An 18,439-nucleotide genomic window follows, 5' to 3' on the forward strand; every position below is an offset into this window, starting at 1 on the left:
AGATCATCACAATTCAAATCAGCAGATGGCACAGCTACTCCAAATCAACCACAAACAGTCAGAGTCAGACCCATTCCTACTACAGCAGATGGAGAAAGCCACGTAGCTCTGCTTCGTCTTACAAGCAAAGGCTGCCCCAGTGAGATGGCATCACCACAGCCTGACAGCTTTCACTTACAGAAGAAGAAAAATAATATCCACATTTTTTCCTAACAGAAATAACCTACAACATCCTATTTATTATTACCATAGGAGAAACAAAACTGAGTATTATACTGATCAAGTCAGTCAAAATGAGAGGAAAAACCTGCCAGGACTAGAAAACAGCTTGAAGGCACACTGGTATATATAAAAAGAGTGTTTCTAGTTGTTTTATGGCCATTCAAAACAGACTCAACTGCATAAACCATTTGAAATGATGAAAATATTTGCAAATGTTATTCCTATTAACTGAACTCACAGAGATGTCTATCTACAAATAACTTCTTCAGAAAGGAGGATTAGATTCAAACAGTAAGCTCATTTGGGCAGAGAGGAGGTCATTGCATGCCTTGATACAAACACCAAGACCACCCGGGACTTCGAAACAGCAACCAGGTGGAGCAGAGTGTGCTCTGTGCCCTTCTTTGGAGAAAAATGTCTGCACCCATGTGTATACTACATGCAGCTGAGTGTACAGCAGAGGAAGAGCTTTCACCCTCAGCAGGCACTGGCTGTGAGCGTGCTGAGGGCAGGACAGCATTCCCCTCTGACTTCAGTAGGACTATTCACCGCAACAGCCCCCCGTGTTAGGCTCAGCCATGGCAGTGAGATCTGCAACGGTTCAAGAACTGGTACAAATTAAAGCTTCGGTACAAGAGGCAGGAAAGCCCCCCGCCCCGGGAAAGGGTGCTGCAGGGAGAACAGTCATACAGGACAGAACCACAAGAAAAATGGCTTTCCATTTCTCCATCTATTTTGTTCAAAAGCAGGATGAGCTGACACTCGTGTATTAAGCAGCCTGGTGGGTATTTTAAGCTGCCAGGCTGACTGCATGTGTCTGCACTCAGAGGGGAGGAAGGTAGGTTACTTACTGCATGGCAATTACTAATCTATAAACATAATTTACTTGATACAATTTAATCAAGGTCCAAATAAAATTTAATTTGGACAACTAGGTTTTTTACAATCCCTTGGTCACAGCACTGTGACAACACTCTAATACGTTTCAAAGAAGAGTCAGAGCAGGATTAGATAGAAACATAAAGGAATAAAATTTATTCACTGTTTTCTGCTTTTAGAAGAGCAAATAAAAATCTTTTCAGTGCTTCAAAAAATCTTTTGAAGTTCATGCTCCTTCCTATTATTATTAATTCCATGTACACCTTGGTACCACACTGCCAAATCTCTCCATTTGACAACTTTAATTCCAGAACTGTACTACGGAATTTCACTCTCCTCCAGCTATTGCCCTGAAAACTTTGCAAGTGCGCTGGACAGAAAAGGAACAAGGCTTTTACTTTGACAAGCCTCTACAAGAGGGCATTGATTAATCTCAGGCCTTGGGAGCTTATCTTATATATAAGCCAAAATATGTCACAGAATTTATTTTTTTCCTTTTTAAAAGTATATAAGATGAACTCAATGGAAGCACTTACCTGGAAATCTTTCATCTTAGCTTCTGTTACCAGAATCTATTTGACACCATTTCTGTTACAGATTAGGATGTCAACGTGGAGAGCAATTAAGTGCTATTCTGGTCCTAGATGCTAAAGAAGTGCCCAAAGGCCACTCCAATTCTTTCTCATCTAGGAATGTCCAAGAGGCAATTAGATGTCAGCTCAGCTCCCCAGAGGTGTTAGGACAAGTGGGAAACCTCATTCCAACTGCTAATTTCTCCAACTGAGAGAGATTATTATTCCATTACAAAAAGACCTTTAAAAATTGTTAACATATTCCCTTAAAAAAAAAAATTTACACATTCCTCCATCTTACCTGATGCAATCACTGTGCTGGCCCATAGGGTGTTTTCTATGCTTAAACTTTCATTTACTGGAGGGTCACTGTCCTCCTACAATGGAAGAAAAAGAAAAATAAGCATTTTGCATTACTTGTCAGTAATGCAAAAGACCAGTGGGTGACAAGAGTCACACAGAGGTGTTTGGAGAGGGATGCTGGGAGAGTTGGTAGAGGGCTTCTTGATAGGATAGAGGATTTTCATAAACCCAGGTAAATCTCTGGTTGGGTTAAAAACATGAGCACTTTCTTTCAGTGGAACAGAAAGGTTGTGGGGGGGTGGGGGAATCTATTAAGATACCTCTGCCTGCTGAAGGCCCCCAGGAATCACAAATGAGAAAGAGATTTGTCAGCAGCTTTCCAGGGACTACAGGAAAATGTTCCCTCACTTGGCTCATGCGGATTAATAGCATTTGTCCTGCTACTGCAAGATCTCACCGAGAACCTGTTTGGACTGCTCAGTGATGCCTGGAAAGTTGTCTGATACGCACCAGAAAACAGTTACAAAAAAGTGCGATTCCTCTTAGGCACCAAAAGATTAATTCTACACAATTGTACCTTTGCATGAGAAAGGAAATTAATGTCTGTGCAGGTTTTCTAGAAGAACTGCCTCCCCAAGCCACTCAAACTCCTCTTCCGTGCCAGCACTATTAAACCAGATTAAACCGTGCCACAAAGATAAAAGGGCAAAACCTACAATTTTGAACTAAAATACCAGCAAACAACTTCTAAAAAGCTGTAACTGTCTCCTATTTGTTACAAAACCATTTGTTCTCTGAAAGCTCCCCAAGGGTATTAGATGACTCTCTCAACATTTTCATAATCCCACTGAGAGAAAAAAACCCAACCTTTTGCCCCAAGTAGGCAATGCATCTTCCCAACAAGTCAAAAGATATATACTTTTTAATGGTGATATTTCACAGTAGCTCTGAGCTGCTGCCCTCTGAAATAGGGGGCAGATATAACTGAGTTCACATAAGTTGCATGCGATTGAAGGCAAAAAACCAACTGACTCAGAATTAAGACTGCTATTGCCTGATCTAGCTAAGATCCCCTGTCTTTTCACAATTAAAAGATTTTAATCCTACAGAGTCCATGGTGGTCCAGATTTCCTTCTGAACAGGCACCATGAATACGTAACTACTAATCTCTGTTCAAATGTTCAGGTCTAATACCTTCAGAGTAAGGTCCTTTACTCCAAACAGCCTATGACATTGTCTCCAAGTCAAAGCTTCAATAATCATATTTTTGTTTCAGATTTATTTCATGGATTTTATGAAGAAAAAAAAAGGAAAAAAAGAAAGAAGAGACAAGGAATGGCAAGAGAGACTTTACTATTTCTCCTGAAAAACTGGTAGCATTCAGCAGGTTTGCATAGCAAACACTACATATATGATTTCAAGCATATATGTACATTAGCTACATATATGTAGCAAACACTACATATATGATTTCAAGACTCACCCTTGTGAAGGTCCCCACAAAATTATGTATATCAATATTGGGTTCTTCTGCATATACATAGGATCGAATTTGCAGTAGGTCCTATAAAACAGACATGTTTTGGCAGACAGTTAGACAATGACATTTTAATAAGGTACAAATGTTTCTACCAAAATACTTTGAGCAAGAGTTACTTATCAAGTTAAGATAATTACTAAATTATATTACTTACTGGAGCCCAACTGTCTAAGAGAAAATACAATTGTTGTACCAGCTTCACTGAAGAGTATTTCTTGAACTGATACCTGAGAGACTCCTGGGAGTTACTTAGATGTTGGTGCCCCATAAAAGAAATTTCAGCCTGAAAAATCAAGACAGCCTAAGACACTTATTACTTCGTAGCAAAGAAGGTTTGCACTAGTCTTCCAAGGCAACCAAGGAACACCCTATCACTCAATATTCAGTTCAAGATGCCAGTGTCACTAGGAACAGTTCTGTGGTGACAAGAAGGTATGCCAATTCTGCACAGTGTTTTCACTGCTGACTCCTACACATGCATGAACTATTCACTGCATGGAGAGAATGCCTTGCTTCAAAGCCTTTGTATAAAATAAACTTCTTGCACTTTTTACAGATAGAACATCAAAAGAACAGGTACTTAGATTCCTCCTCTTTTTAAAAAACAAAACAAAACAAAACAAAAACCAAACACACAAACTACTTTAGCTAGAGATTTTGGGAAACAGCACATTTGTGGAGGTTATATGCTTATTTCGGCTCATACAGTGGAGCTTCCATGGTGACACTTCTCCTTTCATAAAGGCAAGCAATGAAAACTTAACTGCCTCTGAAGCCATTTAATGAAAATGCATGAATTGCGCCTCCGAACATACTGCAGTGCAAGGAATGAAAGGGAGCATTTGAGAAGTACCACTGAGGGTACCTATCCTGCAACAAGACCTATTGTGCAGTGAGTTACTGCAATGGTCTCTGGAGAGGAAAAAGAAAATAGGAGCATCCTACCATTAGCCACCTCCTGCTGCAAGGTCATTCTCTAGCTGCGGTGACAGCCATGCAGCACAGAGACACCTAGTTTCACCTTACCTGAAATCTTGCCTGGAGCTCGGGAAGAGCTGGCTTACCCTTATATTCTTTGCTGCCAAAGCTGATCTGTAACATGCACTGAGCCCTGAGCAGAACAATGCTGCATTAACCTGTTTCTCAAAACAGCCCATTAACTGAAGCACCTGAATGTTTTTCAGGTAAAACAGATAACACGTGTTTACCAAGTAGAATATTTTGTATGAAGACAGCTTACAGAAGCAGTTGGCAGTCTCTGAGTACAGGTAACAGGCAGACGCAATTTCCAGTCCGTCTCACCATCCAGCTGGTCAGTGCGAAGGAAGCAAGACCCTGTAGATTTTCAACACCAGTCAGTGCTCTTTCCAGGTCTGTCTTAGGTACATCTGTAGCTCATGAAATGAGCTATGTTTCTAAGACACCCTTCTCTCTTTGGAAACAGTATAAACAGTATCTGATTTCAAGTAACATAGATTAATAACGTAAGAATGATATTCTTGCATCACACATTCATTTCCTTCCACTAGTCCAGAATTCAGTGAGACTCTGCACCGTATCTTTAAGACATTTGAAATGTTCTCATTAGTCTTTATGTTTTTTAATGCTTCTGATCAAACATTTCCTTATCCCACACTTAACAAAACAAACCTGAATGGCAAGTAAAATGATTTACATCTATAATGCAAACCATTGTGCAACCTGATTCATTTACCCTGGATTCAACTACCCAAGTTCTTTGATTAGCAAACAAAAACAGAGCGTAACAACCTGAGAAGTGGTGGTCCATAAAAGCATTTGAATTCTCTGTCTCTAAAATTTTACTATTATCTACTTCTTTCACATTTCCAAAAGATAATTTTCTCTAAACAATCAGTGAAAGGTTAATGGCTATTTTGACAATTGGTTCCAGATGTTTACCATTCTTCTCCGACGTCCTCAGGAAGATCATGTCAGCAGGGACCCGCTGGTTCTGTTAGGAGAAGAAAGGCCATTATTGTGCATACACCCCTGCACGCGTGTGCAGCCGCCTTCCACAGCCCCACCGTGACAAGCAAAGGGGGTATAGAGGAGAATGAGGATTTCTTTGTCAAACTGAAGCTTGGTATTCATTTTGCTTTGAATCCGAAACTCACTTCCCTGCAGAATTCCAAGTGCAGAATAATAACTGGTGCCAGCTCCCACTGACCAGACCGACCAACAGCTAGGTTTACAAAAGAGCTAGTGAGTAACTCTAGAAGTATGAAGAAATTTTAAACTACTGCTGGTTTCCTTTCAAGAAGTCCCATGCTAGAATAAAGCATGTATCTGGAGTCTACAGCTACCATTTGTCTTTTTTTTTTGTACTGAATATTTTCAGACTAGTAGTTTTAGAGGACATAGCTGCTTGCACAGAGAGTGTGTGAAAAAAGGGGGCGGGGGGGAGAGGGAGAACCCTGAAAAGTGATTAAATATTATAACTAGTGTTCAACACTTCATATTCTGAGCCTATCGTAAAACAAATGTGACTTCAAAATATCTCATTTTCTATGGTCTTGCAAAAAAAGTACTTTACAAAGAAAAGATACACATAAAGGCTAACCTTTTCAACAATGATGAGGTCGCCTACTTGTATGTTAGAGCTCTTCACCTTCACAGTCCCTGAAAGGAAAGATATCAGCGCGTTAGGGCAGCAGCAGGACAGGGTTTGTGGGTGCTGTGCGATGCTCCTTACCTCCCTTCCTTCCACTTCACTATTCTGGAGAAACCGGGTAATGTTTCTATCACGAGAATGAGGCAATGCTGCCCTGTAAAGACTTACCAAGCCTACTGCTCCCACTGGGTAAAGCAGCAGGTTTCAATCTGTGGAAAGGGCTGAAAGCCTCTTGTCTAACAGCTCCAGACCTCAGCCCTGGATGCAGAAACCCCCTGGTCACTCTCCAGTGACAGCTCCGAAACAAGCCCTTAAACTTTTCTGCAGTTTAAGGCTTTAAGTTAAACTACTGCTTAACCCAGGAATTTGAAAATACTTTTGGTGCCAGGTAGACAACAAAGCAAGAACAGAAAAATTACAATAGGGAACCATCAAATCCTGACTCCTCTTCCCCAGGTGGTTGAAAATTTAAAAACTCAACCTTCAAGCCAAGAGCTGGAAGCCATAAGTAAAATGGGCCCATCTTAAAAACCAGGCTCATTTCCTTCCGTGCTGCAGCTCTTGTATCTGGCTCAGCTCTACCACCTCTCCTTTGCCTCTTGGCAGACACAGGCTGAACAAGCCCTACAGAGTACGGGTCCTACAGAAAACGCATAAATATTTATTTCTTTGCAGCTGTCAAACATTTCCCAGTTGCTTTAAAACAGGGGATTAATTTAACAATTGGCTAGTAATTTCAAATCATTAGCCAGCTCTAGATTTCGCTTCTCAGACTAACTAGTGATTTATAATCAGCTAATTTGAACCCTGCCTCTATGTGTCTGTCTGTTATATTTCAACAAAAGCCTCTTTAATCTGCTGTGATTTGAGTGGAAATGGGGGAGGCACGTGGAGCTCACCCCAGCACGGACAACACTCCTACTGTACCTCGAAATTCATGGGCTAACTGGCCAGATAGCAGCTCAGGGGAAAAGGAGAAGGGGGAAGGGAGGGGGAATAGAAATTAGCACAAAGCACAAAGGTCACTAGGATTTTACTACTGGCAGTCCCTTCATTAGCATCCTTCTCAGGATATGCTTCAGTGTTTCTGCTCCAAATTAACAATGAAAGCCATTCTGGGCTCCCGGCAGCCTGCTGCTTTGGTGACACACTGTGTGCTTAACAACATGCTTCATCACTGCTGCTAATAAATGCAGACTTCCTTACATGCTGTAATTATTCCTACAAATTATAAGCAGTCATGGCCCATTTCACAAATATCTCATAGGTCTTTCGTGGATTCTGGGTTGTGCCTTGCAAGATTTTTAGTTAAAAAAAAGGGTAAACAAAACGAACGCTGGGCTAAAGACATCTCTGCCAGGGCAGGAAGCATACTGGGGATTAAGAGTCCATTACGCAGAGGCTTGAAAAGAAAAGCCGCACTCCAAGAGGATCCAAAAAAGCATCCCTGGCAGTCTTCTGTATGGGCTATACAAAGTTAGGTACTATGACACTAAAAGGGTCTGACAGATAACATCTCTTCCTCCCCTTTTAATACGGTTATTCACGAAACACAAAAAGTGCTTTTGAATATTCTCCTGTGTAAAGGAGGGGAAAAAAAACCCTGCGTGCTCTCCCCACACAGGCATAGCAATTCCTAAACCACTGTGCAAAGGAGCTCTTGGAAGGAGAGGTGGATTTGTTTAACCATATTTTAGGTATTTCTCTTAAAGATCACAAGGATTTATTTGGTGACTGTCAGTATAGGAAGCACTACCTGCAGGGTTCAAGAATGGAAATTTATTTTTGTAGCGCTTTCCTTAATGATGTAAATTCACGCTGGAAAAGAAAGATTAATGCCTGGACAAAGCTACAACGTGATGATTTCCTACCATTATGCACATAAAAGGCTTTTTGGATCATTATTCTGAAAACTGCTTTAAAAAACATCATCTGCTTTAAAATTTTTCCAATACGAGAAAAATCAAAGCAGCTGGAGCACATTTGTCTTGTTCAATAAACCTCCCAACCTCAGCTGTTTTAAGGTAAAAGAAAGAGAGGACCTTTCTAACCAATACACATTTTTATAACTCCTGTATCAATTAGATGCCCTTTTTAGGTAGCAAAGCTAATTCTGCTTTTCCAGCCATGCTCCTGGCCTCTCATGGATGACATCTCTGCAGTATGTACCATATGTCCTGCTAAGAAGGCGCGGGACCAGATGTTTCCTTTGACTCAGGACTCCCATAAAGCAACTTACTTGAATTAGTTTTATTTTGATCTTGGGAATTCTGTAATTCCTTTTTCTTTCTGTGGGGAAACTACCTCCTAAACATTAGATGTTTTCTCCTGCATGTTTAAGAAACTAGCTAATAACCCAACTGCTTCATTTCCCAATATTGCTCTGCTGTTAAAGTATTTTTGTAATAATAAATTACTGCTTTTATAAATGCATCTAGAAGTGCTTCCTCTAAATATACATAGCTTTATTTAGCATTTACAACGCTTCCAGTTTATATTTTCAGAAGTTAATTAGAATACAAGTCAGTGATTAACACAATTTTAAAAAGCAACTAGTCTTGATCTCTTATTTAAAAAAAAAATCAGTTCTTAATATTTGATTGATATTTGTTTCATTCTTTGCTGTATCCTGATCTATGTGTTTTTTTTTAAAGACAAAAAAGTAAACACAATAAAATGCAAACAGTTTGTTTCAACTTCAGCTACAGCCTTTGGAATTATCACCGAATCTGCAGCATGATGGATGTACCATAAAGCAGATTATTTAATTTATTAAATATACTAGCCAGAAGAGATGTTTTTTCTACCACGTAAGCACTTAAGTCAAGATTTCACAATAGATCTGCAGAGCTTCACTAAGGTACAGATCAAAACACTTAATTTGGCATTAAAGATGAAGCCAGAGTTTTATTAAAACAAGTCAAATGCATCTGAAAAAAAGGGTTGTTTGGATGTGCTGCACCAAACTTCTGGCTTTTGCAGCCTTACGCTGTATAAACTGTGGAGCAGGACTCAGAGGGTTTGGGAAAATATTGTTTTTATATGGCTGGTAAATGCCAATGATCTGTATCTTAAGTAGCACCCCGCAGTAGGAGGTCTCTTCCCATTTCTTTCTGTGGAGTTTCTCTCTATTATGCAGTGTTACCCGGGGCCGGGGGGTGCGAGAGAAGAAAAACAAACCAAGAATTTGCAAGCACAGTTCTAGCTTTCTATCAAGCAGAAAGTCAGCATACAGACTTCTGAACACAAGGCAGCTTGTAGGTTTATGAATAGGGGATTGAAATTTGATTATTTTTTATTACAATCCAAACAACTGTCCTTTAAATGGAGAGCTTTCTATTAAAAAAAGAAATGCTTTCCAGAAGTCTGCTGGTTTCATCATTTTGGAACATAAATGGATCATATTGGCAGAAAGAGAAAAGAAGTTCAGGGTGGAGTTTTTTTGATGTTGTAAAATAAAGGAACGCAGAAAATACAGTACTGTCTACTCTGCCTCACGCCGCCCTCCAAAAAGATTAGTCCCTGGAATTCAGCAACCATATTAAAAATAAAATGTGATCCAAAGAGGATTCTCCCTTTTTCTCTGCAAAGCAAGCAGCTTAGTGAATCTTAAAAAGCTTAACAGGAAGAGTGCATGAAAAAAGTTTCACGTACAGGAGCAAAGCTGCAAATCCAAAATAACCCCCCAGGGGTGGGGGACCAGGCTGGTGGGTGTGCTGGAGCTGGAGAGCTCCCAGCCAGCGGCAGGAGCTGTGCCCGGCCTCACCGCAGCCGCGGCTCTGCACAGGGTGTGAGGAACCGCACACAAAGAGGACAAGAGGATCCCGATTTGGGAAAGCACTTAAATCTATGCTTACTTCTATCCCTGTTCAATACTGCATATAAGCATGTGCTTAAGTCTCCCTGACTTCATTCAGACCTAAGTACGCATTTACATCCATGGGGTTGCACTAGGAGGCCAAGGTTGGAGATGGGAAAAACTATTCTCCAGCCACGTTAACTGCATCTTAGTGCAAATACTCAGGAGAAGTAAAAATAGCTTGGAGAAAGCTACAGCATTCTATTAGATCCATTATAGCCAGTCTTCAAGACAGCAGTGCTCAGTGTCGAGTCTCACGTAATCCCCCTCCCCTAAAACACTGGCTTCAGAGGTGAAACTGTTGTGAAGTTTAAAAAAAAAAAATTATATAGCAACAACATTTCAGAGGGCTTTTGTGCATCAGTACCCTTCTGCACTGCCCCTTTTCAGTACAGGGCTGTGCCAATATGCCAAGCATGAACAGTGCTATTCAACAAGAAAAAAAAAAAAAAGAAACAGCATGTAAACAGTCCAAGGCAAATCCTACCTGGAGTTTTGTCAGCTACACAGAAAATTAATGGTTAAGATCAGCTGTTCTCAACTTATTTCGATATCTGCTGCTTCTACTTCTGACCTGACGAAGGGCTTCCTTGAAAGCTTGCCTACTTTTTCTAACTGTACTAATAGATACAATAAAACAAACCCCTCTTTCATCCCCCAGCCATGGTGGCCTCACAAGGTACTTCCCTGCTCCTAGGTGATTCTCAGAGGTGCCAACATTTTAATCAGTGGAAAAGTAGATGTTCAGGTCTCCTGAAAAGCTTGAATACTGAGGTTCAGTGAGAGGCAGAAAATTACTTTTGTCCCAAAACCACGAGACAGTCACAAATAATTTTCTGTGTTTTTCCTACTCTAAACTATACTGCTAGAGACTCTCATTCTTGTTTCTGCACCAAATTCATGTTAAATAGTGGCTTAAGATTTTCAGCTAGTGCCCAGCTGCCAATCCTCCTTGGTTTCTTTCACAAAATTAGAAAAGTTAAAGGACTGGGGGGAGGGAAATCATTCATGGGAAACGTAATAGCAATATGAAAAGAACTAAAGGAGAGGTCAGGCCCCTTATAGATCATTGAATAGAATCCAGAAGGCAACTCTTTTATATCTTTAAATAGATGTAGTACACCCCTCTTGGATGAGGCTTTTGTTGGTTGCCAAGCATTTTAAGTGTTGTAGTAAGAACACGTTATTAAAAGGGGATTTAATATTCAGAAACTCAAACTCCCTAGTTCGGAGTTGCCTCATAATTCCCGGCATGTGAAATATATACAGCCTTAAGCAATTATATTTAAAAAGCAGCCGTATTCTTAAAAGTGCAAGTGTTGAAAGGAGCATATTTTTACTACACCTAGTTCACTGCATCTTAATTCAGGGGTATAAACTTTTATAACAAAGAAACTGGAAATAAATAAAAAAAAAGTTGCTTAAATTCAGTTCATTCCCTTTTTAAAAACAAAACCCTGGCCTGACCATCATTGTCATGGTATTAGGAGTAACTCCATAGTGAGGCAGCATTCAATTTTTCAAATGAGAATTAAAATGTCTTTGTTAGGTATGGCACAGCTGTAAACAATGGCCAGAGCCAGGGATCAGACACAGCTGAGCTGCAGCCTGGGCTCACTTACAAACGAGGTCTCCAAACTCCTCACAGTTGGAGGAAGGGGCTAAAGATGATGTATACAAAGAAATACAAGAGAAGGTATTGCCAATATTGAGGAACTACATCAGTCTCTGCTAACAGAAACACACAAAAGATGTGATAACATACCACACAGTCTCTTTTAGCAAAGGACTTCCATGATGTAAGTCCCTGTCTGATACAACCCAGAAAAAAACTATGAAACTCAACTGGCACTGCACGTTCAATAAGTGATGGAACATGTCAGTATGTCAAGCAAGTCACCTTAAATTTAACACATGCACTCACAAGCTCCTTCAGTACACAGAGTACTTGTGCTTAACTATGATTTGCGGTACCTGTGCTGACAGGGTCCCAGTCCTAGACACTAGAACACAGCCTACCTTCACCCTCGTTAGTTGAATCTACCTCTGCATAACCATCTTCTGACAGTTTCACTGGCCTAGATGTAATTCTTCTAGTAAAGAGCTTTTGCAAATCATCTGCCTATGTGGATCCTCCTCCCTTTTTTAAGCACGCATTTGTTGTTTCCATTAAAGAACGTGAATTGGTAGCTTATAGGAATCCTTCTTGCATCTCTCTCTCTCTTACTGACAGGGTGAGCAAGCAAAAAACACATGCAGGGGGAAGACAGATGCACTATTACCAAAACTAGAAGAAAACCAACCAAACAAAAAAACCCCAAACAACATATCACATCTACTGTAGCTCCATACTTGTTTTCTTCCTACTATGCTGTTTGCTGTATTTGCCTCTCCCTCCCTTCACCCAATGCAACATTACAGAGCACTTCTCTCACGTCGCAGCTTTGCGGGAAGGAGAACACATTTTCCCTTCTGAAAACATCTACCTCCACAGCCTAGAGCAATTCAGATCCAGTTTCATTTTCTTTGGTGACTCCAATCCACCAAGAAGGCACAATAATTGGGAAAGAAGTTTTGGCCTACACTGAAGTTAGGAGCAAACAGGGTTTAAACATATTACATCAGCTGCTTGGAAGTTCACCCCTGCCTGGTGCTGGCTACAGTGAACTCCCAGCCCACCAGATAGGCTCCTGCGCACATAAACACGCTGGCTGCCTACTCCCCATGCCTCGAGTCACCAAGATGATGCTCTGAAGTCATCTGAAGCAATTAACACACACCCCCCTTGCATTAGCTGTCCATCTCCCTAGGAAACCCTCAGCAAAGCCCAGCATCCACCGCAGCCTGGCAAGGAGCCATCCACAAGAAGCCACCCGGACCCCCAAGGCCTCTGCAGCGGCAGGAGCGGCGGCGTGGCCACAAAGCCACGTGCCTGCGAGCCCACAACCCCCTCCCCATTCCTTGAACTCTGCTTCTCTGACTGTCAGCAGCGTTTGATTGAGTTGCAACTCCCGGCACTGCCGCAGCCACGCCAGGATGCAGCAGGCGCGCTGGAGCCGCCAAGCTGACCTCTTGCTGTGAGCTTGCTGTAGATCTGCGAGTTCACTTCCTTGTCGCGCATGTAACATCTGATCTCCTCCGCGGCCTCTCGGATGACGGTAACAGCAAGCACAAATCCCTAAAAGGAGCATGGAGGGGGGGGAACAGAATGGATGAAAAGGTCAGCAAAAAATCACATCTGCCTCTAATAAGAGCAATATTTATCAGTACCAGTGCCAACAATCTGCATTTCCTTATTCTATTTTCTCTCACTAAATCATTATAGGAATATTATGCATTGCTGTCCAGAACTCCCAACAGCAAACTGACAACAGACTTGTCGCTTAAAAAAATTATGGTTGTGATTCTTAGCTTTACCGTGATGCTCTGCCATTACCTCCCAAGCAAATCTTTGTAAAGTTTATCTGAAGAGTATAAATGACATATTTCATCTCACTTCACAGGTGAATAACCAAGACTGAGAGGGGTTACACAAAAGTCCAATGTAAGACAGGATCCCTCAAATCCCAGTACTCCCTCCACCACAGAGCCATCAAAGTTAGCTCACCTAATCTGGGAGATTTCGTTATATAGAAATCTATCTAGAAATTTACACAACCCCTTTTTTATATATACAGATATATATACTTATAATGCGCGTGTATTCATGTGTATGTATACACACAGTCAACCTACACAAATAAGCACTCTAAACATATTAATGTGAACTACTCATAGTATAATTACACATTTGTCTGACTAGGGTTTCAGTCCTGCTTTTCTGTGGATATAAGCAGTCATTTCACTTCCTTTTGTCATGAAGAAAATGCCCACATCACATCCTTCACTATACAAAAAAATAACTAAACTAATGCAAAACAATTCTTTATGGGGCTAGTACCACAAAGTCATTTTTTTGTTAGGCACTATTCAGCTCAGACTCACTAAACAGTTAAAACACTCCTCATCCATTACAGAAGAAAAATGAACTTTTTACAACCTGTATTCAGGTTTTCTCAGGAAAGTCTTGCTGTGGAGCATTGCTAACGCTACCCAACACAATTCAAATTCTCACTTTTTTTTTTTTAAACAAAGAAAAATGATGAAGAATGACCTAAGAGCTACTAAGACTGAAGGAGAGAAGTTTCTTTAATTATCAAAATACTGAGGAACACTTTACCTGCCAGCTCGCACAATCCTATAATAAAACTAAATAGTCCCTAATTCTAGTACATACATAAGCGTCTAAATGCATGATCTAGATTAATTAATATCAGTCTTGAAATGCAATGTAGTATGTTTCTGCACTTTTTAAAAGTGCAGACACATGAAGAGACCCAAGGATGGGCATTTACTTTTTAAAAAAAATGCCTGTATTCACAAACATTGAAAGTAAGAAGCCACTAATACAATATTTTCAGATAAGCGTTTCACCCCCCAGTGTTCAGGACCACGACCGTCTGTTTTGCACTACTGTGGAAGACCTCTCATTCCCATAACCAACAAATCAAGAAGAGAATGAACATTTCTCTTCTATTTACAAGTTGCATTTGTGCTTTTAGCTAGAAATTCCTATCTGCTTTCCAAAATAAAATAAGAAAGCATCAGGTATTTTCAACTTAGGTTTCAACTGTTTGAAGAGTCTTCAAATAATCGCCCCAAAATACTCCCACATGTGCCGACTCACTGTGTCATCTCATATGTCATTCCATCCCCAACACTCGTATTAGCAGCCAGTAATGAACAGAGACCTTTCTTATCCTGCTTTCTGGCAGCTCATATGCCAAATTCTAATTGCTCACCTGGCACAGACAACTGCCTATACAAAACCCAGAAAGAGAGATCCTCTGTGTGCATGTATACTTTATTTATAGGACAGGATCTTATGAAACTAGTGTTAGATTCATACAGCAAATGCAATACAGCACACACTCGAGAGAGCATTCAGCGAGATCCAGGGTTTAATACAAACAGAATTTTAGCAGGGATATCCCAAAGCTGGCCCTTCGCTTCCTTCTGGCTTTTACTGGGGATTTCACTGTACTGAAAGTCTAAAAGGCAGGAAAAATTTCCTTTGCCCCTCCTCAGCTCCCTCAATAGAGCCACGACTTTTTTCCAAGCACTATTTCTCAAATCAGTGCACTAGTAGTGTCTTGGAAAGAGTCTTGTGCTTTTTTAATCAATTTTCAGTTGGGTTTGTGTCATTTCTTCGAAGTAAAAAGGATGTCTATCCTTGGAGATTTTCAAAACTCAGGGAGATGAGTTAAACCAACGTAAGTTTAAAGACAGCCCTGCTTTGAGCAGACAGCTGGACCAGATGTCCTTCTGAACCAAAATTACTCTACAATACTACAAGCTGAAGTGCAGCAGAGACGTTATTCACATAGAAAGAGAAGTAATAGTTTTACTGGGATAAAAGAAAAAAATATATAGGTACCTATATTTAAGCATCTAAGCGGTTGTAACTGGCTCATGCAGTGCTTTTTTGAGATTTAAGAAGCCCATTCTATGCAACTACTCCTCTTTCTGTCCTTTGACAGCACTGGAGTTTCTGCTTCAAAACTGATTATTATCAATTTCCTTTGATCGCAGGTGAAACCCATGGCTATCAAAAGAAAAGGACAAATAGTTTACAGGAAGGAAAGAGTATCTGCACCTTAAGCAAGTGTGAATATGTCTCTATATATTTATTTTTATACGTGGGAGGTTTGTGGAGGAGTGTTTCTCAGCTTTTTCATTTGTTTTTTACAATGTGGTTAAACTAGGAAACAGCCCGTTGACCTATCCCAAGGCCACAGGTCAAACTGTTTGGCAGAGGAACATAATTTGCCGTCATTGCGCATATGGCCACTCATTAAGGTCACTTTTGAAAGGCGCCCTTCGGTCCTTCACTGCAGTTGCTAGGCTGGTCTGGGCTCCCGCAAGCACTGGCCCTTGTGTGATGACCCTGGGAGGGCGCAGCACCCCATGCAGACCCTCCATGAGCACACCCAACGTTCAGATCCAGCCGTGAACAACACACACATTGCCAGGGAAATACATTTGCTCTGGTCTCCATTTGTTTTCTCATGTTATTCATGAAGCCCCGCTGCCCTGCCAGTCATCGCGGCCAGCGGCGAGAGCTCTGTGCCTGTTATGATGAACAAGCTGGGGGCAGAGTCCTCTCACATCCTTGTCAAACTTCCACAAAATAAAGGTGAAGGCCAGAACTGGCATCTACACTACAAAATGTACAGAGCAGGCCTGAAGAAGTAAGCTAACAAAATGATTTAAGGTACAAACTTAACACCCTAGAGAAAAGGCAGCACAAGGAATTTTGTCAAACACTGAAACTTTCTTGAATAAATAAGCCTTAAATGACCTACCAGAGGAACCCAGTACGTGTAAAGTGCGCCAAGCCTCATTTCAACGACAAATTGAGAGCAGGCCAAAAGCAAGAAATAAAGGTTGAAGAAGTATTTGAACTGGTTAAACAACACCTAAAAAAAAAAAAAGAAAAAAAGAGGAAGGAGGAGATTAATGGAGTTCAGAAGTTATGCATATTGAACTAACCACCAGAAACATTTTTGCATGCTCCTCTAGCGTCTAAGTGCTAACTTAGGGCAGTCTTAAAGTAGTCCTGGACACTCAGGACAGATCCATGTCTGGTTTGCTGCTGCCCTAAGGCAGCCTTTGCAGAAGGCCCACCAAACACAACCCAAACATTAACTATTTCCTCCAGCTCCAGGTTCTGCACCTGCCTACTGTAAAACCACTGAAATTGGGGAAAGCATTGGGGCGGGATGATGAAGAGCAACTTTCTTCACACTTACCCCAGGGAGAAATGTAAAAAAGTTGTATTTCTGATTGTTGATCACATTGCGAGGGTATCTCTGGTCTCTCTTCTCTGGATGGCCAAGCCAAACAGTACGAGGCCTTGGGTCTCTCCTCCCACAGCATCTTAAGCACTCACAACACCTATAGAAGGAACATTAATTAATTAATGCATTAATTTTTAACACATTTCTATGACTCACACACACCCCCCAGACCCTCTCTGCCAGTCAGGCAGAACAGCTGAGCATCACTTCTTCATCTGTCACCCACCACCTCTCGTCTGTCTATTATCCATTGTATTACGAGCATCTTAAAACCCAGAGCTTGATTTTCTACCAAATACAGACACTAAACCTGCTACAGCCACTGCAGACCTGCCTCGCAGTCCGCCGAGCTATGAGCAAGCATCCCGTACAGCGTTGGAGCTGCTACTAAAACATCACGCAACCACGTGTTCAAAGCTGGGCAGGCCTGCGGTAGTGCTAGAAATGTGCCTGCATAAACAAGGGGTGGGGAGGCTCCTCGTTTTGCTCTCAAGAAAACAATGCATGGAGAAGCGTGGACCAAGCTCATCGCTACACTGAGTCAGTGCTGGCTGCTGGGAGAGCTTCCACCTCCTGTGAATGGAAGGGCTTCAGGAAGCAAGGAGGTGTGGGGTACAGGCAGAAAGGTCCCCTTGCACTGATCCTGGATTGCAGGTTTTATGCCAGAAAGCTCCCATGAAAAAAATAGTAACAGGTGCTTTCTATTATTTCTTCTGTTTCCTTGTTGGTGTATGGAAACTCCCTCAAACACAAGGGGGCTTTCCCATTTACAAACTGAACTTAAACAGGAATGCATCTATGTAAAGTGAAAAGAAGAGATGGAGACAGAGATTCTCCTCCTTCTCCGCAACCCCTACTTCACAGAAATTTATACCTTTTTAACAGAAGGGTTTAATATTTGCATATTTGAATTTTCACATTTTAAAATAGTCTTGCCAAGGAATAATAATCTATAATCCTCTAAAAATGAAACCTTAAGAGCAATCTGAAAATAGATACTAAGTGATTACTGATTTTATTTTTACACAGTATTACAGTTATTAGCTCTGCTTATGTTAATGACAAATTATATGTTAACTACTGATTAATAATACACATTCTCGTCAACTGAGAACACGCACTATAGATCCAGCTATACAGTCGCAGTTTGTTACTTTAGCTGTAGTAATTCGTGTTTTCAGCTCTTCAGGTGACACTCCCGCTGCAGCACCACCGCGGGGGCTGCGAGTTTGGGCAGCCGAGACCAACGCCTGGACCCAGCACCACAAACCCGAGCTGCCAGAGAAACGGCTGCAGGGATTTAAGTTCATCCTATTTTCAATCAGGTTAGTCCGATATAACCTCTGATCTAAATTTTTTCCTGCATTTTTGTCTACTTTGTCAGCAGTATCTGTTCTTGTTCCATTAAATATTGTCATGTTTCAATTATCCAGCACAACAATTACTTTTTATATCTTGCAATGCCAGTTTTCCAAAAATTGTTCAAAATAAATAAAACATGAACATGCTGGCGTGCTGATTTTTTACTTTTTC

The 18,439-nt window shown here is 41.0% G+C and overlaps 1 protein-coding gene across 1 annotated transcript in view; it reads right to left on the reverse strand.

Annotated features, from left to right (window-relative positions):
• ATP9A (ATPase, class II, type 9A) overlaps positions 1-17,435 on the reverse strand; it is a 49,221-nt gene extending 31,786 nt beyond the window's left edge. Inside the window, exons 1-9 of the mRNA XM_009326856.1 lie at positions 17,278-17,435; positions 16,859-17,003; positions 16,412-16,525; positions 13,077-13,185; positions 6,098-6,156; positions 5,437-5,488; positions 4,757-4,851; positions 3,460-3,540; positions 1,975-2,050 (exon numbers count right to left, since the gene is read on the reverse strand). Coding sequence (XP_009325131.1) covers positions 1,975-2,050; positions 3,460-3,540; positions 4,757-4,851; positions 5,437-5,488; positions 6,098-6,156; positions 13,077-13,185; positions 16,412-16,525; positions 16,859-17,003; positions 17,278-17,435 — 889 coding nt within the window. The remainder of the gene's footprint in view (positions 1-1,974; positions 2,051-3,459; positions 3,541-4,756; positions 4,852-5,436; positions 5,489-6,097; positions 6,157-13,076; positions 13,186-16,411; positions 16,526-16,858; positions 17,004-17,277) is intronic.
• Positions 17,436-18,439: the final 1,004 nt, after the last annotated feature.

This window comes from Pygoscelis adeliae, unplaced genomic scaffold (genome assembly GCF_000699105.1).
Source record: "Pygoscelis adeliae isolate BGI_AS28 unplaced genomic scaffold, ASM69910v1 Scaffold286, whole genome shotgun sequence".
Classification (NCBI taxonomy): domain Eukaryota; kingdom Metazoa; phylum Chordata; class Aves; order Sphenisciformes; family Spheniscidae; genus Pygoscelis; species Pygoscelis adeliae.